At 48.4% G+C, this 24472-nt stretch overlaps 1 protein-coding gene across 2 annotated transcripts; it reads right to left on the bottom strand.

Moving 5' to 3' along the window:
• Positions 1-475: 475 nt before the first annotated feature.
• On the bottom strand, positions 476-22264 carry SLC43A3 (solute carrier family 43 member 3). 2 transcript variants are annotated; one of them, XR_004053583.1, is made up of 15 exons: positions 22166-22264; positions 21690-21755; positions 21069-21434; positions 20621-20750; positions 19064-19110; positions 16373-16449; positions 16049-16141; positions 12887-13026; positions 11703-11800; positions 10060-10233; positions 9742-9858; positions 4766-4952; positions 4016-4139; positions 2743-2895; positions 476-680 (listed from the first exon to the last, which is right to left on the bottom strand). XR_004053583.1 is itself a non-coding variant. In XM_010353408.2 (14 exons), the coding sequence occupies exons 3-14, from the start codon at positions 21250-21252 to the stop codon at positions 2638-2640; spliced, it is 1476 nt and encodes a 491-aa protein (XP_010351710.1). In that variant the 5' UTR covers positions 21253-21434; positions 21690-21755; positions 22166-22264; the 3' UTR covers positions 1784-2637. The 2 variants fall into 2 exon arrangements, 1 of the variants encoding a protein (XP_010351710.1); XM_010353408.2 differs by lacking the exons at positions 476-680; positions 2743-2895 and adding an exon at positions 1784-2742.
• Positions 22265-24472: the final 2208 nt, after the last annotated feature.

Below are 24472 nucleotides of genomic sequence, written 5' to 3'. Positions count from 1 at the left end.
ACTGATGGACATCAGGCATCTTTTTTTGGTTTTAACGTATCATCTGTAATGCTAGCTGTGATCTGTTCAACCTACCACATGCCAAGCAGTCGACCTAATTTGTCATCCTTACAACAGCCCAGAGAGGCGTGTCTATTTCTTCCACCATACCGACAAAGAAGTTGTCCATCCAAAGTCACAGAGCTGATAAAGTAAGTGACAGAGCTGAGATTTCCAGAAGGGTTTTTTCCACTGCACCACACTGCACCTCCCCTACCCCCATGTGTTTTTTCTGGCTCCTTCTAATTGGTTCTGAGGCCAAAACAAGAATCCACTCATTCAGCGATCATTCATTCAACAAGAATTAGCTGACACCATGTGGATGGGAAGCACAGATTAATTAGAGCCAGGTGAGACCAGACCTTGCCTCCTGGAGTTTGCTGCCCAAGCAAGGGGTGGGAGGGTCATGATGTGGAGGCAGATGCCAGTCACCAGGAAGGGTGTGACCAAGTGCCAGGGACTCAGACATGCTGGAAAGCCTGAGTAATGATTTTTGGAGAAGATGACATTTTGAGCAGGATCCCAGCAGACCAGATGGATTTCACAAGCCGAGGCAGGGTGAGCCGCCCACTCAGAGGAACTGGTGCACACACAGACCCAGAGACCGGGAATCCTGGTCCACAGGGATGGGTTCTGCCCCTCTGTTGGTAGGAGGTAAAGAGGGCAGGGGAGAGGTTGAGATCACACTAGTGATAGCCTTGAATGCCAGGCTAGCATCTGGGTTTTTGTCCTGTGGGCAGTGGGGAGCTGCTGAAAGCTTTTGAGCAGGGTAACAAGACCAAATTCATCCATTAGATTTAGACGCTGCTCACAGACACCACTAGAACTCTGGTGTCCACCCTCAGACCCAGGCTCTCGGGCCCCTGGAAAGTATACCCGGATGCCTACAGGAAGAAGGAAGAGCTGGGCTTCAGACCCTTCTGTATCTTTATAGCCCCAGCACCCAGGACAGGGCCTGACACGTGGCAGGTCCTCGATAAACATTTGTTGAATGAATGGATGGATGAACCTGCCTGCCAGCCCCCTGCCTTCCACCCCCATCCCCGCGCCTCCCACCGTTCTTTCCTAATCCTTCTCCTAACAAGGTGGGAATGAGACAGCTGGTATGCCCCAGATTCTCCCATCCCACCCACCTGCCATCTCTCTTCCTGCACCCTCAACTTCTCCCTCTTTGCCTCCATCCTCCCCGAGGGTCATGAGTAAACACAGGAGCAAACCCTCATGTGCTCCCACCACATGCTAGGCAGTTGAAATGATTTTATACTCTCACAATCACCGTCAGAGATAAAAATGATTAACTGTACTTTACAAGTGGGGAACTAGTGTCTCAGACTGGTTAAGGGGCTTGTCCAGCTGCTGAGGGGCAGAGTTGAAACTCAAACTAGGACTTTCTGATTCCATCCAGTGCTTCTAGCTGGGGATGTGGAGTGAGGGGTAGGGTTCTGCTGAAGGTTAAGGATGTGGAGAGGAAGAGGAAGCAGAGGGGTTCCTGGAGGAGTAAGTCTCTGGACCCATGTGCCAGGACCAGCGGGGTGAATCATAGACAGGGTTCTCGCCCCACCTCTGGGTCCAGCTGCCACACTAGGATGTGTAGCCAGATTCCCTACGCTCTTCTCATGCCAGGGTAGGGCCTCCTCAGAAACACACACATACACACACAAACACACACATACACACACACACACACACACAAACACACACACACACAGCCCAGCCCCAAAGCCTAGAGAGATGGAAACAGTAGTTGCCTTAGACACAGAAGCTTTATTTTTCTATAAAATTATTCCCCAGAGAAATTTTCTTTTAAATGCCCAAAGTAAATAACTTATATCCCTTCTTGAAGAGGAAAACATCCCCAAAGATAGTTTGTCAGAAATCCTTCGGTCAAGCAGGTCAGCTGGCTCCCATGGCCCTTGCAGTGGCCTGACTCTGTCACTGTCCCTAAAACCTTCTAGGACATCTGCTCCAGGAAGAACCTTCAACACCAAAATTCATCTCAATTTTACAGATGGGAAAAGTGATTCTGAGACCAGACCAGGGTCAGGCCAAGGTCATCCAGCATCAGTGGCCGGGCTGAGACTGGGCCCAGGGAACCCTGTCTGCTCCTCTTTTTCCCAGAGCTGTGAGTTCTCTAGCCAAGGCCGCACTCTTGAGGGAGAGCTGGGAAGTATAGCTGAGGCCACGACAACCTTACTCTTCACCTGAAAATTTAACCCGTGGCAGAGGATCCAGACACACATAGGCTTCAGAGCCAAACAGGCATAAAGAAGTAGGTGACACACTTCCTCCCCCATGTCATCTCCCCTGGAGTCAAGGGTCTGCCAAGGCTAAGTGCAAGGAGACACTCTTGTTTTGAAATAAAGAAGTTCCACATGTCTTTGCTTTGAGTCTGTGCGATATCAATCTGCTCAGCAACTGAGATTCTTTTCTTGCTGCTCAAACGTCCTTGTTAACAGTTAAATATGTCTTTGCGTGCGTGTGTGTGTGTGTGTGTGTGTGTGTTTGCTGGGATAGGCAGTCTTTTGGGACACGAGGTCCTCAAAGGTGGAGAAAGATGAACAAAACCATCCTCAGGGCTGAAAAGTGAGGGCTTCTGAACTATGCAATTGCACAGGGAGTTTCTTTCCAACTGTGGCATTCCCGGTATACCAGAAAGGGGTGGACGAATGTCAGAAGAATGGCAAGCATGAACATCACATTTACCTGCAGGGAGAGCAGAAGTGAGGTGAAATCCAGGAATTCTGAACAACAGAACTGTTGCTCAATGAACGAAGCACTGATCCATTCCATGACCAACGAAGGGACCAGAAGTCTGCCGAGTTTATATTCTACTTTTCACCCAGACACCATGGAGCCCTGGAGGAAGGATTTTCAGTTACTTTTCATTCTGCACTACGGGGTGGGGAAGGGGAGGAATATTAAGCCCATTTCACAGGTAAAGAAACAGAGGCCTAGCGAGCATTCAGTGTCATGTTCACGGTCACATGTGAAGCTGGTAGAGGCACCAGCTAGAACACACATCTGATTACTTGGTCATCTGATGTCACAATCAAGTCATTCGCCTCAGATTTCAAGTTTAGTCTGTTGGCCATGCACAGCGGTTTACGCCTGTAACCACGGCAATTTGGAAGGCAGAGGCGGGTGGATCGCTTGAGGCCAGGAATTCAAAACCAGCCCAGGCAACATAGCGAAACCCCAGTATCTATCAAAAAAATAAAAAATAAAATTAAATTAAAAAAAAAGCTGGGCATGGTGGCACATGCCTGCAGTGTCAGCTACTCAGGAGGCTGAGATAAGAGGATCACTTGAGCCCAGGAGATCGAGGCTGCAGTGAGCCGAGACTGTGCCACTGCACTCCAGCCTGGGTGACCAAGCAAGACCCTGTCTCCAAAACAAAAACAAAAAACATTTAGTCTTTCTTTTCTCCAAGTGATGGATTTAAACTCCTATTCTACAATTTGCTGCTTTTTTAAAAAAATGAAGCAAATAAGAGCTGTGCAGTGGTCAAAATACAGAATTCAAAGTTGAAAGACTTTTGCTACTTAGCCAGTGCCTCTGAACACATAAGTAACCTCTTTGAGCCTCAGTTTCTGCAAACAGCAGAAGAGTCATTCCCACCTCCTAGAGCAGGACCTTAGAGCATCCCTCCAGGTGTAAGGACACAGAGGTGAAAGCACAGAGCTCTTGTGCTTTCTGTGGAAACCCTGCGTGGGCCTAGGGGGGAGGCCAGGGTGGGCCCGCACTCACCACAGGCAGGAAACACCTTTGAGGTCTCAGGATTTTGCTTGAAGTTTTGTGAGAATTTCCACCCTACTCCAGAATGTCTGTTTCCTCACACACAGAAATACTCTTGCCCCAAATATTTGAATAACACAGACTCTGGGCAGCTGCGCCATGCTACATACCCAGGCCATCACAGCCAGATTTGGGGCAGCCAAGGCCTCCTGCCAGGGATGCCCATCCTCCCAGTACTCACGTAAAATGGGTCATTCTGAAGGGGGCCTTTGATGAGGGTGAAGATGGGGAACTGGAGCAGAGACACCACAGCCGACAAGGCCATCACCAGCCCAAAGAGCTTGCCAAAGTGCTCCGAAGGGAAACTGGGGAGAGAAACCAGAGGAGTTCCAGCGAGCTTCAGGGACCCTCCCTCCAAGCAGGAGCCTGGCCTCAGGGGCCTCTGTCGGCCACTTGTCCCCAGCTCCCCTGTCCTAGGCCTGCCCTCCACCCACACCTGTCTGGCCTTTCCCTCTTCACCTCTGCTCAGCCATTTGACCCACAGAACCCAGAGAAGGCACATGCGGGGCCCTGGACAAACAGAGAGGACCCTCATGCAGGCTACACCAGGGAGGAAAAGACAGGCTGGTAAATGGATAGCATGCCAGACAATGCACGTACTAGCAAAGGAAGTAAGACTACAGTACTAAGGACACAAAGAAGGGAAGACACTTTTCCATCTCTTCCCTGGAGAACTGGAACAGAAGTGGGCCTCAGAGGATGAATACAAGTTCACCAAGTAGAAAACAGAGGGACAGGGAAAGGCTCAAGTGCATGAATGTTCTATCCTTCCCGCCACCTCTGGTCTCACTCCCTCCACACCTGCCCCCAAACCCAGTCTCCCGCACCTGACTGCCTCCAGGCCCAGCCTCACATCCCAATTTCTTTACCTCCCACTTCTCTTTGCCCCAGTGTGTTCCATTGCGTAAGAGCCCGCCCCAAGGCCACTTACGCAATAGTGAGGAAGGCCGCGTTGCTCCCATAGAGAAAGGAGCGGCTGATCACTTGCAGGATGAAGGTGAGATACTGGAGAGGGAGGACGGGGACTGAGGCACAGAGGGCGAAGCCCAGGCACAGCAGGGATGTCAGGGCCAGTGAAGGCACCGTCGAGCAGAGAGCCACCGCCAAGGTGGAGGAACCTGGGCGAACAGACAGGAAAAAGAGGCTCTCTGTAGGCCAACCCAACAGAAGTCAGGGAAGGGCCAACGAAGCCCGGAAAAGGGGGAGGAGCCACTATCCATTCACTGCCCCAACAGACACCTGGGAGTCATCCTCGAATCCCTTCCCCACAGGCCCCACCTCAAATTCATCAATGATGCTGATCATTCACCTCCTACATACCATTCAAATGTGCCCACTCCTCTGCAACCCCACTGACTCGTCCTAGCTTTAAACCACCATTAACTCAGTCACCGATTACTGCAGTGCCCTCCTGACAGGCTACACACATCTGCCCCTCCCCACCCTGAACATGTGGCCAGATCCTCTTTGTAACACTACTGGTAATAGCAAAAGACTGGAAACAATCCAAATAGCCATCAGTACGGGAATGCTGCAGCAACTATGTTGCAGCCATATAATGGAGACCCAGCCAGTGGTTAAAAGGCATGAGGAGAGGTCCCTGCTACAGAGCACCCTCAGGATAGAGTTACACCAAAAAAGAAAACAAAACAAACAAACAAAAAAAATAACAAAAAAACCCTGTGGAATAGTGTGTACAGTATACTACCTTTTATCTAAGAGAGGGAAACGTATTGATATGGTTTGGCTGTGTCCTCACCCAAATCTCACCTTGAATTGCATCTCCCAGAATTCCCACATATTATGGGTGGGACCCAGGAGCGGGGAGGTAATTGAATCATGGGGGCCAGTCTTTCCCACGCTATTCTTGTGATAGTGAATAAAGTTCCCGAGATCTGATGGGTTTATCAGGGGTTCCCGCTTTTGATTCTTCCTCATTTTCTCTTGCCACCACCATGTAAGAAGTGCCTTTCACCTGCCATGATTCTTAGGCCTCCCCAGCCATGTGGAACTGTAAGTCCAATTAAACCTCTTTTTCTTCCCAGTCTCAGATATGTCTGCAGCAGCAGCAGGAAAACAGACTAATACATGTATATACACCTACACAATGTTTATATTAAAAAACATAAAAATGGTTACCTAAAGAAGAGGAAAAGGGGTACAAGAAACAGAGAGGGAAACTAAACTTCTTTGAATATATCTTGTTTCACAGTTTTAGCTTTGGGAAAATGTAAATGTCTGATATGTAAATGTTTTACAAATACAATTAAATGATAATAAGAAAAGCAAAACAATCTTAAAAAATCAGAAACAAAATAAAATAAAATGAAACCAAAGAACATAACTCTACACCAAGTTGGTGATCCTTCAAATACAGTAATTTGGCCCAGTGTGGTAGCTCACACCTACAATCCCAACACTTTGGGAGGCCAGGGTAAGCTTGAGCCCAGGAGTTCGACATTAGCCTGGGCAACACAGACCATTTCTCTACAAAAAAAAAATTCAAATTAGCCAGACATGGTAATGCATGCCTATAGTCCAAGCTACTTGGGAGGCTGAAGGGAGAGGATCACTTGAGCCCAGGAGGTTGAGGCTGCAGTGAGTCGTGATCATACCACAGCACTACAGCCTGGGCAACAGAGGGAAACCTCATCCCTAAAAATAAAAAAGAAAATATGGCAACTTGACTGTATATCTCTCATGGGATATATCCTAAGGATGAGAAAGGAATAAGAAAGGACAGAAAAAAGGAAAGAAAGAAGTAGCAACAGTATTTAGCAATTGTACTGTTATCAAGTAACATCAATATTGCTAAAACCAGTAATTATATTTAAAATACTATATATGTGTATGTACGAGTATATATGCATATGTTAGGAACCAAGATTATCAGAGGAAGAGAAAGGGCTGCAAATGTAAAGTCAAGGAAATAAAAATTTGAATAAAAATATCAGTATTAAGTATTTATGATATTTTTCTTATCAAAAATTATGTACATGTTAACTCTATCCAAAGCACAAAAGCAGTGACAACACAGGAGCAGTAAGAAACCTCGGCATCCAGACTGTAGCCTCTAAATACCATTTCCAATTAAAGAAACCCAGGGTTAGTTGGGAAAAAACGATGATTTCAGGTCTGGGGCAGGAAACACACCTAGTGAAATGGACCTGAACATTTAATTGTGCTAGAAAGTAAGGATACCGTCTAGAAATAATGTGATTTTGTCTGAAAGACACAGATTCTGGGTTGGTAAAGTTTTTTTTTGAGACGGAGTCTTGCTCTGTCACCCAGGCTGGAGTGCAGTGGCCGGATCTCAGCTCACTGCAAGCTCCGCCTCCCGGGTTTATGCCGTTCTCCTGCCTCAGCCTCCCGAGTAGCTGGGACTACAGGCACCCGCCACCTCGCCCGGCTAGTTTTTTGTATTTTTTAGTAGAGACGGGGTTTCACGGTGTTAGCCAGGATGGTCTTGATCTCCTGACCTCGTGATCCGCCCGTCTCGGCCTCCCAAAGTGCTGGGATTACAGGCTTGAGCCACCGCGCCCGGCCCTGGGTTGGTAAAGTTTTCAATGGCCAAAGGTGAGACAATTTGAGCATCAAGAAGAATCATGACAGAACAGATTGAAACATGTCAAATATATTTTAAAATGAAATTTTATTAAAAAAAAAATTAGTAGCCATGTCTGGAGGTCACTAGGGCACCAATTCATTATTTCAGACTGGTAAATAAACATGTAAACCAAGCATTTATTTCTAGGTAACAAAATAGTAAAGAATGTTTTTCTTTCTAGAAGAATTCTAGTGATTAAAAGCAGAAGATAGAAATAGAAATCATCCTTTTGGCCAGGAGCAGTGGCTGTAATCTCAGCACTTTGGGAGGCCGAGGCGGGTAGATCACCTGAGGTCAGGAGTTCGAGACCAGCCTGGCCAACATGGTGAAACCCCATCTCTATTAAAAATACAAAAATTAGCCAGGTGGTGGGTGCCTGTAAAGCCAGCTACTCGGGAGGCTGAGGCAGGAGAATCACTTGAACCTGGAAGGCGGAGGTTGCAGTAGGCCAAGATTGTGCCACTGCACTCCAGCCTGGGCAACAGAGTGAGATTCTGTCTCAAAAAAGAAGAAAGAAAAGAAAAGAAAATCATCCTGTTGTAATCCTAATAAAATCATAGGCCTAGGCATTGATCATTAATGGCTGCTAAAATCACTAAGTATATGGTTGATGGGAAACTTTACAGTGGATGGATCAGACTGGCAATGTCTAAACCAGTTGATCAATCTTAACACGGCAACAAGACAACAGACACCAGGGGCTGCTGATGGGAGACCAGAGGAAACCCACAGCTCTACCTCTAAGTTATTCATGCCAAAAAAAAAAAAAAACCCAAACAATTAAACTGTGTTTCCTCCAAGCTTCTAATCCCACTGTTTATAGGAAATACCCAAGGAAAGGAATACTTTTAAATAACACATTAAAACAATGCCAAATCCAAAATATGGGGAAATGACCCAGTTTCTTCAACAAATAAATAAGAAAAGCGGGGAGGACTCTTCTAGATTTTAAAAGCTATAGAAGACACAGCAACCAAATACACTGCATGGACCAGGCATGGAACCTAATTTGAACAAACCAAATGTAAAAAGATGTATTTGAAATGATTGGAGGAATTTGAACAGTGACTGCACAGTAGATGATATGAGAAATTACTGATTTTTTTAGGTGTGATCATGATTTTATGGGGATGTTTAAGTGAAAGAGGCCTTATATGTTAGAGAAACATTTATGGGTATAGAGAAATATTTACAGACGAAATGATACGATGTCTAAGATTTGCTTTGAAAACTCTAGCAGGTGTGGGAGAAGCAGGTGCGTGGGGTGGGGGAAGGGATAGATGAAATAAGTATGTAAAATGTTGGTCTACTTTTATCCCTCCTGACCCAGCAGGTTAAAATACCTCAGCATATCTCTACTCTTCCAACCATGTCCAAGGACCAGGCCAAAACTCCCTGATGTGGTAAACAGCCTGACCCCTTCTTACCTCTCTCTCTCCAGCCACTTCCCTAAGATTCCCCAGTGCTCTGTGTCCTAGCCAGCCTGATTCACCTGCCCAGATTCCTCAATGTTTCACTCTGTCATTCACCATTTTGACCCCACTGTGCTCCTGGGCCACTCTCCAAGGCTCCACTTCTTCATCTCCTCCCTTCTTATTCATCCTTCAGGTCTTGGCCTAGATGCTACCTCCTCCAGGAAGCCTTCCCTGGCACCAATCCCATCCTCACCCAGAACAGATTATGTGCCCTTCTTTGTGCCCCCATAGCCCCCTGTGGGTTTGCTTCATGGATTGTAACTGCCTGACTACCTGCCTTTCTCCACCCTCTAGACTGAGAACACCTTGAGAAAAAGAACGTATCTGTCTTATCTGCTGTTGAATTCCTGGTGTCTGGCACCATGGCTGACACATAACTGTCACTCAGTGACTAGTGTTTTAATGAATCAATGAGTGTAACCAGACAGGGTTAAGAACACAAGAGAAGACTGGGCATGGTGCTTCACGCCTGTAATCCCAGCACTTTGGGAGGCTGAGGTGTGTAGATCACCTGAGGTCAGGAGTTCAAGACCAGCCTGACATGGTAAAACCCTATCTCTACTAAAAAGACAAAAATTAGTAGGGGATGGTGGCACATGCCTGTAATCTCAGCTACTTGGGAAGCTGAGACAGGAGAATCTCTTGAACCCAGGAGGCACAGGCTGCAGTGATCCAAGATCACACCACTGCACTCCAGCCTGGGCAACAGAGTGAGACTCTATCTCAAAAAAAAAAAAAGAGAGAAAGAGAGAGAAGATGTCATGGGGTAAATGAAGACCTCCCTTCCTGGTTCCCTGACCAGCCCTGCCCTCCCCCGCATCTCACCTGTCTTTCTTGCTTCCTTCTGGTACTTCTGTTTAAGCCGGTCCATGAGCAGTCCATTCCAGGGGGCACACAGCACTCCGAACTGAGTGAAGGCAAAGGCATTTGTGTAGGTGCTGACTACAGAGGGAAGAGAGAGATTGGTCGATGAGAAGTTTCCAAAACTCCCTTCCAAGCAGGGACTCTCCCACCTTGCTCTTGTCTGCACGTCCCTCCTCCCCACACCATCAGACCCTCCTCTGGTGTGTACAGCCCTGCTGGGAGGCTCTGTGTTCCCAGCTGTGATGTGCAGATGGGCTACCTCCCAGCCCCACCACATACCTCGTGCCATGTCCCCACCGGCCATGTTGGTCAGCAAGGAGTTGAGAGTGCCAATGAAGAGGTAGTGCCACAACTGTATCACAGACAGCCACACCAGGTGCCAGGCAAAGCGCCGAGACAAAGCGTAGCTCCAGAAGGAGCGGGGTTCCTGCTTCTGCCCTTTCCCTGGGGTCTCTAATGGGGAGAGGAGGATCTGGGCGTGAATCGCGAGGAAAGTGGACAGGTAGGATGGGGAGGTAGAGGCATCAGTGGCACATTTCAGGTCCGGGCCCACCTTCTACCCTTGGCTCCCATAACTCACCCGGCATGCTCTGCGCCTGCCTCAGACTCACACATCCCCACCTCCCTGCTTTGTCATGCTGGCCCTACCACCTTGGATGACCCTCTGTGTTCTTCTCTATTGAAATCCGATCTGTCTCTCACAGCCTGGTCAATGACACGTCTTGCAGTAATACCTTCCTGATCTTTCTCAGCCAGAAAGGTGAAAGGAATGACAAGGAGAGGAGAAAGTCAGAAGGGAGACGAGGATGAGTGTGGACACTCTGTTCTAACCTGCTCCTCAGTGCCTCCCTTTCTTTTGGTCCCAGTATCCTGAGCTTCCTTAGGAAATCTTCCTCTACCCTAATCTTCATGATCCAGATGGCACCGTGAATTCAGGGTTCTGTTCCTATCTCAAGGTTAACCAACGAGATGGTTCCTCCTAACAAGGCAGACCAGCCATAAATTTAGGACGGACCTAATCTAAAATAGGTCCTACATCCTGGCAAGTCCAATTTCCTCCCTTGATTTTGGAAGCTTCCCAGAACCCTATTCTTCTTTCTTTAAAATAAATAAATAAATAAATATGTGTTTTGGATCCAACTGTCAGATGGTAGAAACAAAAAAAAATCAATTTTATTGTGTATATTTAAGATATACAATATAAGGTCATAGGATACATATAGCTACTAAGATGGTTCCTATAGTAAAGCAAATTAACATATCCATCATCTCACATTTCTACCTGTTTTGTGGCAACAGCAGTTAAAATCTACTTGTTTAGCAAAGTCCCAGACACAATGCAATTTGATGACCTACAGTCTTCACGCTGTGCATTAGATCTCTAGGCCTGTTCATCCTGCTCATCTGCTTCTTCATGTCCTTCGACCTGCATCTCCCATCTCCTCTCCCACCCCGTCCTTATTTCTACTATAGCTAGCTGCGGTTTGTGATGTGTGTAATCAAAGACGCAGAACAGAGAGGAAGGAAAGGAAGCAGTGATAGAGTTGGGACAGTAAGAGAGGACGGACCTAGGAGACCTGGAGAAATGGGGGCATTGCACCAGACTCAGTGCAATGGCATCACAGAAGAGGGCAGAACCAAGGAGTTGGGGGAAGGGAAGGCAACCCATGGAAGGCAGGCTTGAAGGCGGGGAAAGTGATGGGATGTGAAAGAGAGAAAAGAGGGACAGAAAAGAGACAAAAGCCTTGCCCCTCTCTGGACCCTCCATTAAGTGAGGGGGTTGGAAAGATGCCTAAGGTCCTTTCTCTGTCCTGCCTTTTCTGATTCTGGGTCTCTGGGGGAGCTCTGGAGGTGAGGGGCCAGGAAAGGCACAAGGAGAGGCTCGGGTCTGGAGGAGAGAGAGATTAGTCAGCAGGGCTCACCTTCCTTTGCTGAAAGGACCTCCTTTGATTGTAGCTCCCTGTTTTCATGCTCAGCTGTTTCCTTCTCTTCCTTCGTGGTGCCATTCCCAGAGCACAGGCTATGGAAACAAAAGCCCAACCAGCAAGGCCAAGGACTGTGAGCTGAACCTGAGACTCAGACTGGAGGGAACAGTATGGCTGAATCCCACATTTCACCGCACTTTGGAATCACCTTTTAGCCACCCTGATTGCCCAGGCTGCAGACCAGACCAATTAAATCAGAATGTCTGGAGGTGAGAGTCAGGCTTTCTTTTCTAAGATCTCTATGTGAATCTAGTAACTCTAATATGCAGCAAAGTTTGGGAACCACTGGAAGTATGAAAAGAGCAGGGCAGGCCCGGGTTCAAATCCCAGCTCTGCCTCTTCCTAGCAACAGAAAGATAGCTCAGACTTAACCCTTCTGAGCCTCATTTTTCTCATTTAGAAAATGGAGATAAGGATATCTGAGAGGATTATCGTGAGGATGAAATCAGAGAGCACATGGGGTCTGACAAATAGTGAGCAGCAAATGAACACCCTTCCTCTACTCCTTGTGGGAACTGACTGCAAAAATGATCACATGTTTTCACCTCCTCTGTATTTACCCCCATTTGAATGAGACTTTGCAGCTCTATTTCCCCATGCCCTGAATCTGGGCCAGCCTTGTGAACTGCTTCAGCCAAAAGAATGCAGCAGAAGTGGTTGTGCCAATTCCAAGCCTAAACCTCAAGAACACTTGTGCATTTCTGCGCTCTTTCAGAACCCTGAAATCACAGTGTGAATGAGCCCACGCTGGCTTGCTGGAGGATGACAGCCACGTGACCCAGGCATCCCTGTCACTCCAAACCTATGTGAATGAGGCCATCCTAGCATAGTCAGCCCCCTTGTAACCCTCCAAATGATCAGATGCATGAATGAGCCCTGTCTAAATCATCTACATCTGACCCTGATCAGTAGAACTAGCCAGCTACCCACAGACTTATGAAAAATGATAAATGCTGAACGTTTTAGGCTGCTGAGTTTTGAGATAGTTTGTTATGCAGCAATAGCTAACAGATGCACTGCTCCAGTCCTCCTCCTCTCCTATGACAGGTTTGCTTTGCCCTGTCCATCCCACCCTAGGGCCAATGAGGGGCTCTGGCCCACAATCACCAGATAGTCCTTACCCGTAGCTGTAGTTGGGGGGCAGTGGATATGGGATGTGTCCCCGGGGCATCAGGAGGAAAGTGCGTGCTACATGCCAGGTACTGCAGACAGACAGGAAGATGAAGGAGGCCCTGAGGCTGATGCCCTTTTCATAAAGAAGCTGCAGAAGGAGGAGGAAAAAGTCAGTGTCACGCCCATGTTCGCAGCAGCACTATTCGCAATAGCCAAAGGATGGAAGCAACCTAAAGGTCCATCAGCAGATGAACGGCTAAACATAATGTGATCTATACACACAGTGGAATATTATTCAGCCTTTAAAAAGGAAGGAGGCCACCATACTGGCTCACACCTATAATCCTAGCACTTTGGGAGGCAAGAGGACCACTTGAGCCCAGTTCAAGACCAGCCTGGACAACATCACCCCTTCTCTACTGAGTATGGTAGCACACACCTGTGTGTTACTCAGGAGGCTGAGTGGTAGGATTTCTTGAGCCCAGAAGTTTGAGGCTGCAGTGAGCCATCACTGGGCCACTGCACCCCAGCCTGGACAATGAAGCATGACCTTGTCTCCAAAAAAAATAAAATAAAAAGGAAAGAAATTGACATACACTACAACATGGATGAACTTTAAGAGCACTATGCAGGGCTGAGCTCAGTGGTTCCTGCCTGTAATTCTAGTGTTTCAGAAGACCAAGACAGGAGGATTGCTTGAGTCCAGGAGCTTGAGACCAGCCTGGGTAACAGCAAGACCTCATCTCTACTAAAAATAAATAAATAAATTAGCTGGGCGTGGTGGTGCACGCCTGTAATTCCAGCTACTCGGGAGGCTGAGGTGAGAGGGTATGATTACATGATTACATGATTACACGCCTGTAATCCCAGTACTTTGGGAGGATGAGGCAGGCAGATCACTTGAGGTCAGGAGTTCCAGACCAGCCTGGCCAACATGGTGAAACCCCATCTCTACTGAAAATACAAAAATTAGCAGTGCATGGTGGCACACACCTGTAATCCCAGCTACTCGGTTGGTTGAGGCAGAAGAATCGCTTGAAGCCAGGAGGCAGAGGTTGCAGTGAGCCAAGATCTTGCCACCGCACTCCAGCCTGGGCAACAGAGCAAGACTCTGTCTCAAAGAAAAAAAAGCTTAAGATAGTAAAATTTATGTTACGTATGTTTTATCACACACAAAAACATCAGCAGAAGAGGCAGGAGCTGGAACCCTGTTTTCTAAGGAGTCCGAGTACAAGCCATCACCTACCACCCTGGAAGCTGATTAGGAATACCTAGTACACATATGCACCCACCCCAAGACACACCCGGCAGTAGAGGAGTCCTCATATGACCCATCCCCGCAGCCGGTGCAGCCTCCTTGTATGGCTCCCCAGAGATCTTCTAGCCCAGTGCCTTTTTTCCCCCAATAACAGCAAAGGCCTTTTGTTCAAAGAAAATTTTACACAGAAATTCAACTTACAAAACACATCAATGGGGAGCTTGCCAGTCATCTCCCTCTTTGTTCTCCTTGGTGACTGGCATGACATCAAAGAGAATCCCTAACTTCCTCGATGCTCAGTTTGAAACCACTGACCTAGCCCAACCTCCTCCCATTTTACAGAGAGTGACATTGAGGTCCAGAGAGGTGCAGTGAATTGCTCAATGAATTGTCAGAGTAAGCAGCAGCAAAGTCAGATTAAACTAAGAATTCCCACTCCTGCTGCCTTTCCCCTTCCAACTCTAGACAGACAGGAGAGAGGTTGGGCATGGTAGTTCATGCCTGTAATTTCAGCACTTTGGGAGGTCAAGGAAGGCGGATTACTTGAGGTCAAGAGTTCAAGGCCAGCCTGGCCAACATGGTGAAACCCCATCTCTACTAAAAATACAAAAATAAGCCGAGTGTGGTGGCAAGCCTATGGTCCCAGCAACTCAGGAGGCTGAGGCAGGAGAATTGCTTGAGCCCACTAGGCAGAGGTTGCAGTGAGCCAAGATCCCACCACTGCACTCCAGCCTGGGAGACGAAGTGAGATTCCATCTCAAAAAAAAAAGAAGAAAGAAAGGAAGGCATACCCAGGGGAAGGAGGAAGAACCTGGAAAGTGGCTCTTGTGCCAGGAGTAGAAAGGCTTGAGTGCCCCAGGGACTCAGTCTCTGCATGACCCTCCAAACCTCCAGAGCTTATAGGACTAAGCTAGACTCATGTCTGGGTAGTGACTGCCAGAGATCCTCTTCTCTGCCCCCATAACCGACACGGAATGCCAACTGCCTCTGGCCTAACACTAAGCCCAGAGAGAAGTCCCAGGTTGGGCGGCTTGAGAGCCACACTCTTCCCTTCCTTTCACTCACCCATCTGTGGCATGCTAGCTTTAGTACTCCAGCTTGTTGTCTCATAATTGAAGCATGGTTGCCACAGCCCCAGCTATCACATCCTCACACCGCAACATTCAATGAGGAAGACTTCATTTGTACTCTGCTTTCACCTTCCGTCAGGGAAGAAAAGCCCCTTGAGTCTTCTAATATATACACCCCCTTTATCTCATTAAAAAGGACTGGATCCTATGCTGACCTCCATCCATCACTAGCAAAGGGTAAACGGATTGCCGTGGTTGGCTTTGATCAATCAGGATTCATCCCCTGGGCTAAGCAGGTCACTGCCCAGATAAAACCATTTGCAATGAATAAGGCAGAATGGTTGTTGATTGACCTCTAATAGGCTTGGCAACAGTTCATCCCCTGAAACCTCAACATCAGCCATTGGGACAGCTGGACAAGCCTCCGTGTCTGCCCCTGCTGTACCCACTAGCCACTTGCCACCTTCTTGTCCAAACTAGAAGCTCACGGCAGCAAACACCCCACTCTAAAGGGCCCCCAGCCTCTGCCCAACATTGGCCCAAGCACGTTATGACCACTGCCACAAAAGCTTGGGCAAGGCTGAAGGAGGGGCTTAGCGGTTACAAGCTCAGGCTCTAGAACCAACAAGCCTGGGTTTGAGTTCCAGTATCATGGCTACTAGCTGCAGAACCTTCATTGTTAAAAGCTTTTTAACCTCGGAGACTCAAATGCTTCATCTGTAAAATGGGGGCAACATAGTACATACCTCACCGAGTTGATGGAGAGAAATAATGCAAGGTTCACAAGACAAGCGCCTGGCATATACAAGTGTTCAATGAATGTAGGCTGTTACTATATTTACCTTAATAATAAGGAAGACTGCCGAGGAAGAGTCAAATGCTCCATTGTAGAGAGTGATGATGGTCGAACGGTGTTGGCCAAATAGGTTCCCAATCTGGGGATGATAGGACCAGCCTGGATCACGTATTTTTTCATGAAACAGTATTTCCTGAGGACCTAGCATGTGGCAGGCACTCCTTATACCCAAACTGACCCTCCACCGCTAGAGCTCCCACCTCAGCTTGAGCCAACCCCATCTGAGGCAGCCAATTATAGAAAAGGGTCTCACCTTCCCTCCACCTTCCCTCCACCCTGCCAAGTGCCTGGGATTAGGGAAGACTCCCACCTGCAGGTTGGTGATGAGAAACAGGATTCCCCCAATGGTGAGCATTGGCATGGCCAGGAAGAGCAGCACAGCTGAGCCTGGACCATCAAATTCAGAAGCAGGATGGTGTCATAGTGCAACCCAAACATGCAAGCCCCAACCTCTGTTCCCACCTGCTCCAAATTCCCAACAATCCTAGTGTCCAGGCCCCAGTTCGAGCCAGCGTTCCAGCGTCCTTCAAGGGTTTTTAGGATACTGGCCAAGGTTTCCCCAGATATCTCTGTGGAAGTCTCCTGGGCCACCTTCTTCCCAACCAAAGTGGGTCCTCAGTCTGTGGCAGGCCAGGAAGTTTACAGACAGAGGCAGAGCTCTAAGTGAAGCCACCTCTCTCTTCCCTCAGTAAACCACAAGCTGCCTCTCCTTTTCATCCTTGACACTCTAGGAAAAGAGGACCCTGGACTCAGGTGCCAGGCTCAACCCTTGAGCCCATCCCCTAATTCATGGCATTGGCCTTGAGCCTCAGTCATCTTATCCGTTTAATAGGAACAACAGTTCCTGCTCTTCCTGCCTCAGGTGCTATGAGAACTGAGTGAGAAAAGAACCATGGTCTTTTCTTTGTTCACTAAACTCTGAGTACTTCCTTGGTTCCAGGCATTGTGCTTGGCACTGGAAATGCAAGATGAATAAAAGATACTCCTTGCGCTTAAAGAGACTGACATGCAAACAAATGGTTATAACAGGTCTGGTAAGTGTGAGACCACAGCAGAAAAGCTCAAGAGCTGGGGTAGGGGAACCCTTGACAAATTATTCCTCCCCAAACCAGACTTCTGCGCACCATTATTCTGGCCATAACCTATGCCTGTCCTATTATTTGCTAAAATGTTTTAAGTTGACTCACTTTTATCCAAAAAAAAAATCTATTTTTATAGGACACTTTATTTCACTACTGTAGATGAAATCACTGGCATTGCTTGTCATGAATAGGAAGTAACTGTAAAAATAAATGCAATGAAAGGAAAACAATGTTATTCAATTGTAGCTGGATGCATTTGCCCTTAGAATGTTCAAAGCCTAAGACCTGCTCTTTCCATCAGTGTTAAAATCACACTGGCCCCACATCAAGACATTCTTTCATGAAATCAGAAGGACTGAAAGAGACATAAAAACGGAATAGCTGTTCTGTCAGGTGATTTGATGTTTGTTAGTGTAGTTGATGTAGTATGCGTGTGCCCCTAACATCCTCTTAACTACTGTGCTATACCTTAAGAAGCACTGCCAAGATCCAATTTTAGAGTATTCACACAATTTACCATTCAATTTGTCGTTATAAAATGTACATCCCTCCTATTGCTAAAGGTTGGAGACTTCTTTCACAATAGAGTCCTTGTGGGCTCAAAGCTTTTTTCAAAACTGAAAAGCCCTATACTATGGAGGAAGAGGAAGATTGTTGCTCAGACAATTTGCAAGCACGAGTCAAATATTACCCAGCCACCACCTCCACATTCAGTCGCTTAAAAATCATTTACAGGCTTTTAGAGTAGATGATGCTGGTTGGATAAGGAGAGTGGTTTGAAATAATTGGTTTGAGGTGCCAGGCCATCTCATGAGATCTGTGTGGACAAAGACACTCAGTCTCTGTGTTTGCCCAGCATGAGTGCAGACAATCTCATGATGCTGTTGGGCTTTAGCATAGCTTACACACACAAGAGTAATGTACTCTTCTTTCCTAAACCAAAAATTGAGCCACAGGTCTGACACTAGGGAGGAACCTCGGTAGGCATCTCGTGGCCACCATAACCAAGGCAATGAGAGAAAGAAGAGTCAGGGATCAGGAGGCCTGCACACCAGGCCCACCTCCCACTCGCTTTCTCTGTGGCCATGGACGTGTCTTTGCAAAGGGTGCAAACTCTGTGACCTCAGTTTCTCCTCTGTGTAAGGGGTGGAAAGGTGGTGGAGAATAAACCAGATTGGAATTCCAGACTTATAGACTGGTAAAATTTGAAAAAAAAGATTTTGAGTACAATAGAGTTGTCAACTTTCACCCTGCTAAGTAAGGATATTTTCAAAATGGTCATTCATATAATCATTTCATTAAAAAGAAAGAGAACATTTTAACACATACAAGAAAGATGTAAAAGTTTTTTGTAGTTGTTTTGTTTTTTAGGGTTTGTTTGTTGATAGAGTCTCACTTTGTCACCCAGGCTGGAGTGCACTGGTGTGATCTCGGCTCACTGCAACCACTGCCTCCTGGGTTCAAGCAATTCTCCTGCCTCAGCCTCCTGAGTAGCTGGGATTACAGGCGTCCACCACCACCCAGCTAATTTTTGTATTTTTTTAGTAGAGAAGGGATTTCACCATGTTGGCCAGGCTGGTCTCAAACTCCTGACCTCAGATGATCCACACACCTCAGCCTTCCAAAGTGCTGGGATTACAGGAGTGAGCCACTGCACCCGGCCAGATGTAAAGTTTTGAATAAATTCTACTCTATGAAGTAATCCCTCTCATCATCCTTGCTTTTCACATTTTCTCAATAGACTAAACTGTTTTCACAGACCAGCAATAGCTCAAGATCCTTCCAGGATTCTTTCAAGCTGCAGATCTCTGAATAACCATGTGGTCTGTATGTCTTGCCTATAGCGCTCTGCTCACACCTGCCCCAGCCACCAGGTGCCCCTGAGCTTGCATCCCTCCCACCCACCTGACAGCACTCACCTGCAGAGGTGAAGGCTATGATGAGTGTGGCAGTGGTGTAGAAAAATCTGAAACACAGAACAGGAAAAGCAGAATATTGTCAAGAAAGGAGAAACCTGGGAGACAAACATGATTCTGCTCACCCAGCCCACAAGTGTAGGACTTGACCGCACCCTCAGCCTGGGATGCAACGAGCACTGATGCCTCTGAGCCCCAGGCTCAAAACCAGGTGAGACTCCGCGATGAGATTGAGATGTGGTCCTGACCTCAGGGACAGTGCATTTTGCTCATTCTGAGGCCCAAGGCTAGCATAGGCAGCCTTGGACAATGAGCTCAGCTGATGACGTAGTTGGCTTGGGACTTAGCCAGGACAGAGTGGGCAAAGCCAAGGTCCTCCCACCTGGAAGTCCCAACAGCCCAAACCCTTGGAGAAAGGGGTTAGTGCCTGGTCTGCAAATCAAGGTCCTTGAGTTCTAACTCCTCCTCACTCTGTGACCTTGGGCAAGGCGCTGTCCTTCTCTGGGCCCCAGGAGCCTTTTCTATAAAAAGAAATGATTGGACTGACTAGCTCAGAGTGCTATGATTTCCAAGGTTATAAGGCTCCCTTAGCATTTAGGGGTCTTGTAAGGCATGGAGTCAAAAAAAAAAAAAAAAAAAAAAAAAAAAAAAAAAAAAGCAATGTCCTAAGGCTGGAGAAGAGGGAGGGGACAAAGGAAGGGGAGGAAAGGGGAGGTAGCAGGGAGCCAAGGACCAAGAAGGACTGAGACACAGTCATTCTGCATCCAAAGGCTTAAAATGTAAGGGACTGGCTTTACTCTCTGGCTATTTCCAGAAAGGCAGGCCCAGCCAGCCCTCCCGTTCCTCTCTCTGACAGCTGATCTCACATGTGCCTCCCTGGGAGCACCTGCTCTGAGCTGTATCAGTCCCCAGCAGGGTGCTGATTATCACTGAGCCTGCCCACAGAGTACGAGATTAGGATGCAGCAACACACTGTGTGTGTGAGATCACATCCCGAACCTTCTGACTCATCTGCACAGGAAACCCCCACTGTCTCCCCTCTGGTCAGAAGGGGCCTGAAATTCCACCAGTGGCAATACCACGGAAACTTCCTATTAGCTAAGCCCCTGGGGAGTGACGGGGGAGGGAGGTGGTGAGGAGGATGAGGATGAAGCCTGAGCAACCTGGATGTGAGGCTGTGCAGGGGATGAGGACAAGGATCCTCAGGGTGAAGGAAGAGAAGAGCAATTTTAGTTTTTGCTAATTTTGTAACCTTGGCTCCAAGCCAGCCCTTACAGGAAGTCAGCCTGGCCTCCGGCTCAGTTCAGCATGTGATAGGGAAGCCACATTCAGGCGGAGCAGGGAAAGAGGTAAGGAAATGGAAGCGGGGCTGTGGGGAAGTGGGGAGTCTACAAATTCCCGCTGCCTGGGGCTGTTCCTAACAGCTGCTGGGAGCGAGCTGCAGGTGTGGTGCCTGGCAGGGCAGCCGGGCTGTCTGACCTGGATTTCACTCCAAGCTAGGCTGCAGCCTGAAGGATTCCTATCGCCCACCTTTGCCTGGGCTGGGCCTTTGGGACTTACATGGCTATGAGGCGTGCCACGGTGGTCTTGAACCGGTCAAAGATGTAGCCAGTGGGGAATGTCATGAAGTTGTTCATGAAGGACCCCAGGGTGAAGATGAGTGAGAACCTCTCATCCTGGGCTTTGCAGTCTGGAGGAGAAAAAAGGTCTCCTATGCATCCCAGCCTTCCTGCCAAATGAGCACACAGCCTGGGCTCCCCTCCGCCTCGGACAGCTTGTCAGTCAGAAACTTGTCCCTTAAGCTCAGATGAAATGTGGCTGCCCCTAATTACCCCTCCGGAGCTGGTGCCTCCCTTCCAGGCACTTCCCAGACCAAGTGGGGTGAGGGCTGCTGACCCTTCCTCTCATCATAGAAAGAGGGGTGGGCAGGGGGCAGAGTCCTTCCTGCTCCTTGCCACCACCTGGGAACCAGACTTAACTTCCTTAGAAAAGTCATCCCTGCCCTTACCGGCCTGCCCTGTGGCATTGCCAATCGGCCCAGCATCTTGTCCACACAGGTCCTTAAAGTAATCCTCATTCTTGAAGACAAACACTAGCGAAGGCCAGCCAAAGAGGATGCCAGCAAAGCCCAGGCATTCCAGCAGCCCCGTCAGCAGTGTGGCCACGTGCAGGGGCAGGCCCTGGCCCGCCATGAGCAGAGGTGGAGTGGATCTTCAAATCCCACTTTGTCCTCCTGGACGGATCACAGGCGCCGTAAGCCTGGCGTTTAAGCACTTGGAAAATTCCTCTGGCAAGCCAAGCCCTTCCCTTCCTGTAGCTCTCTGGTTCTGTTTCAGGCCTGGGCAAAAACCATCAGCGGGTGATTCTCTGGATCCTGTAAAATAAAGATAGAGGCTGCTGGAAGAGGAGGCCTGCGGGAAAGGGAAAGGTGGACTAGAGTTATTTGTGGGGTGCATTAAGAGGCAGGGTGATCGTGGCCGCTGGCAGCAAATATGGGGAATAAATACTCCAATACACCATCTTAGGCACTGCATTTGAGTAACCACGTGGCAAGTAGAGAGGCAGATCTTAATTGCCACCTGGAGTCACAGGTGAGATAAACGACTTACCCAATAGCTCCCCGACTTACCCAATAGCTCCCCGGCAGCAGGTGGAGAAGCAGAGGCTCCTGCGCTCGAATTCTGAATACCGTCCACTAAAATAATGACAGCAACTCAACCAGGTGCAGGGGCAGGGAGACTACACAGAAGACACAAACTCCCGCTGCCAACTTCGTGTTGTTATCTTCAGTTTATTGACAATGAAACAAAAAAAACTCCCGCAGATTTCAGGAACTTGCCCAAGATCACAGGCTAGTTTAGTCACGAGGCAGGCCATTCTACTGCCAGAAATACCCCAGCTCCCATGACCCTCGCCTAGGACTCGCAAACATGGTCCCCGCTGCCCTTCCTCGCATCAGCTTCTACCAGGAAAGCCTCCGGGGCCCGCTCCCCGCCAGCCTCCGCACCCGCTCCAGCCTGCGGCCGGCCCTCCCCGCAGAGGAGCCCGAGGGGCCAGCCCGGGCTCGGAGCCCCAAGGCCCCGGAAAGGGGACCCCTCGCCCTACCCGCGTGCTCCGCGCCGGGGCTCTCCGCGCCCTTTCCGCGCGGGCCAGGTTCGCATTCGCGCCTCTCGCCGCCCCTCCCAGTCCCGTGCTTGCCTCCGCCCCTGCCTGCCCTCCCGGAAGGGGCTGGGGCAGACCTCCCATTCTCCATCACTTCCTTCTTCTTTTTCCTTGCTCACAGCCTCTCGCGCCTTTTTAACCTCTCCCTTTTGAAACTTCTCCCTCTAGGATCCCCTATAACCCCAGCGGTGCCTTTCCCTCCCTCCTCACTGCCTTTCAGCCTCCCAGCCCCCTTGCCTCTGCCTCCCCTAACCAACTTAACCAACTTAGTTGAATGCTGTTACACGCTCAGGCCCACCTAGGAAAAATGTCACTCACAGCACCCAGAGGACACACAGACAGCACATGCGGGCATAGGGACACACACTCTTATTTGTGCATTTTGCCTTGACCGCTGGGTGGGCAGGGAACATATTTTTCCTATTTGCTCACCACCTCAACCCTCTCTCCCAGTTTCACACTCCCACAGCTGCCAAAAACATCCCAACTACAGAATCAGGGAGCCAAGAACCACGACTGAGGCCTTTTCAGAAACCATCCCCTGGAGGACTGCCCCATCTCTTCACTCCCAAAGACCCCTTAGATGACTCCCTGCCTCACCCCCACCCCCCAGGTTCTGAAAGAGCCTTCCCACCAGACTGCATTGATTAACTATTCATTCATTGCCCCATTTTTTATTCATCAAAGACATGTATAATTGCCCATCAGAGCTTGTGATCAGCGTGAGGTAGCCAGTCTAAGCAGCTGCCTTACTATCCTTCCAGTCCAGAGCACGTGAGCTGATGTCTTCTTTGGCCTGTGTGGCTGTTTCCTTGCCAAAAGCTCAGTTTGGGGGAGAGCTTCTTGCATATTAGATGCAGTCTGCAGACTCCCAACCCCAGCTACCTGGATCCCGTGGGGGCCCAGGAACTCCAGCTATTCCAAGCCCACTCCTCTTTTTTTTTAAGAGGAAGAAATAGAGGTTAGGATAGGGGACAGCCAGAACTGAGTATTTTCCAGATCCAACTGAGTATTTTCCAGTTCGCCACCAAAACACAAAAGATAAAGTCTGTGACCACTCTAGTGACTTGACTGAATGGAGGAAGGGTGGCTGGAGTCCTGTACCCCAACTACTTGCTAGTTGTACAACCTGAGGCAAGCTCTTTGGCTGCCTCACCTGTAAGACAAGGACAATAATAGTACCTTAATTATAGGAATTGTCTTAAACAAAGTATGAGATGGGTGTATGAGGTCCCTGCATGGCGCAGGTGCTGTAGGCAGATTGTAGGGTAGTGGATTTCTAGTCTGCAGTTATGTAGACAGAGCCAGAGAAGCAGCTTTGGGGAGGAATTTTAAAGGAACTTGCCCATGGTCACTCTATGAAGCCGCAGTACCTTCCCAACTCTGAAACCTATGCTCTCATCGCCCCATCTTAACAAACATTTGGACATTAGAGAAAACAAGTCTCTTCTTAAAATAACATTTTAGGCCGGGCGCAGTGGCTCAAGCCTGTAATCCCAGCACTTTGGGAGGCCGAGACGGGCGGATCACGAGGTCAGGAGATGGAGACCATCCTGGCTAACACGGTGAAACCCCGTCTCTACTAAAAAATACAAAAAACTAGCCGGGTGAGGTGGCGGGCGCCTGTAGTCCCAGCTACCCGGGAGGCTGAGGCAGGAGAATGGCATAAACCCGGGAGGCGGAGCTTGTAGTGAGCTGAGATCCGGCCACTGCACTCCAGCCTGGACCACAGAGCGAGACTCCGTCTCAATAAATAAATAAATAAATAAATAACATTTTAAGTTATTTTAAGAAATATATTTTAATCCACAAAAATATAGCAGCCCAGGACAATCAGGGCTTAAGATGCAAGATTTTCTATTTTACTGCAAGACAGACTCTGAAATTAATGCATGCCCTATCTTCTGCTCTGGCGTGCATTTTAGTCTCCTGAGGACCTTGGAGGATCAGTAAGTGTGGAAGTAGCAAGGGAGAAACAGAAAAAAGTCAAAGCAAAGAAAGAATCTTATCTTGTTACCTCTCTTGACTGAGAGCTTCCACTACACACCTCCCAACAATGTCAGCAGAAGACATGGCCTCTACTAACACAAGTCTTACTGAACTCTTGGGACAGGAAATTAGAATATCCTCTGAACCATTCCCATGTTCTTTGGTTCGAATTCCAGCAGCTAGAAAAGGCAGATGCTATTCTGATCACTCTCCTGCCTGGCTCCGATGAGGATTAATGAGTAACATCAGAGAGAGAAGTGA

This window comes from Rhinopithecus roxellana, chromosome 15, assembly GCF_007565055.1.
Source record: "Rhinopithecus roxellana isolate Shanxi Qingling chromosome 15, ASM756505v1, whole genome shotgun sequence".
NCBI classification, from domain to species: Eukaryota; Metazoa; Chordata; class Mammalia; order Primates; family Cercopithecidae; genus Rhinopithecus; species Rhinopithecus roxellana.
The sequence above is the reverse complement of the archived record's forward strand: the minus strand, read 5'-3'. Positions and strand labels throughout refer to the sequence as shown.

Bases quoted from the DNA above. Each gene is read 5' to 3' on its own strand.
- SLC43A3 (XM_010353408.2), bottom strand. From the start codon at position 21,252: ATGGCGGGCCAGGGCCTGCCCCTGCACGTGGCCACACTGCTGACGGGG. The intron at 9,859-10,059 runs GTATGTGGTGGG...TTCCCTCTGTAG, and splicing joins CGGTGGGGACATGGCACGAG to TCAGCACCTACACAAATGCC. The intron at 2,743-4,015 runs GTGAGTACTGGG...CTCTCCCTGCAG, and splicing joins TTCAGAATGACCCATTTTAC to GTAAATGTGATGTTCATGCT.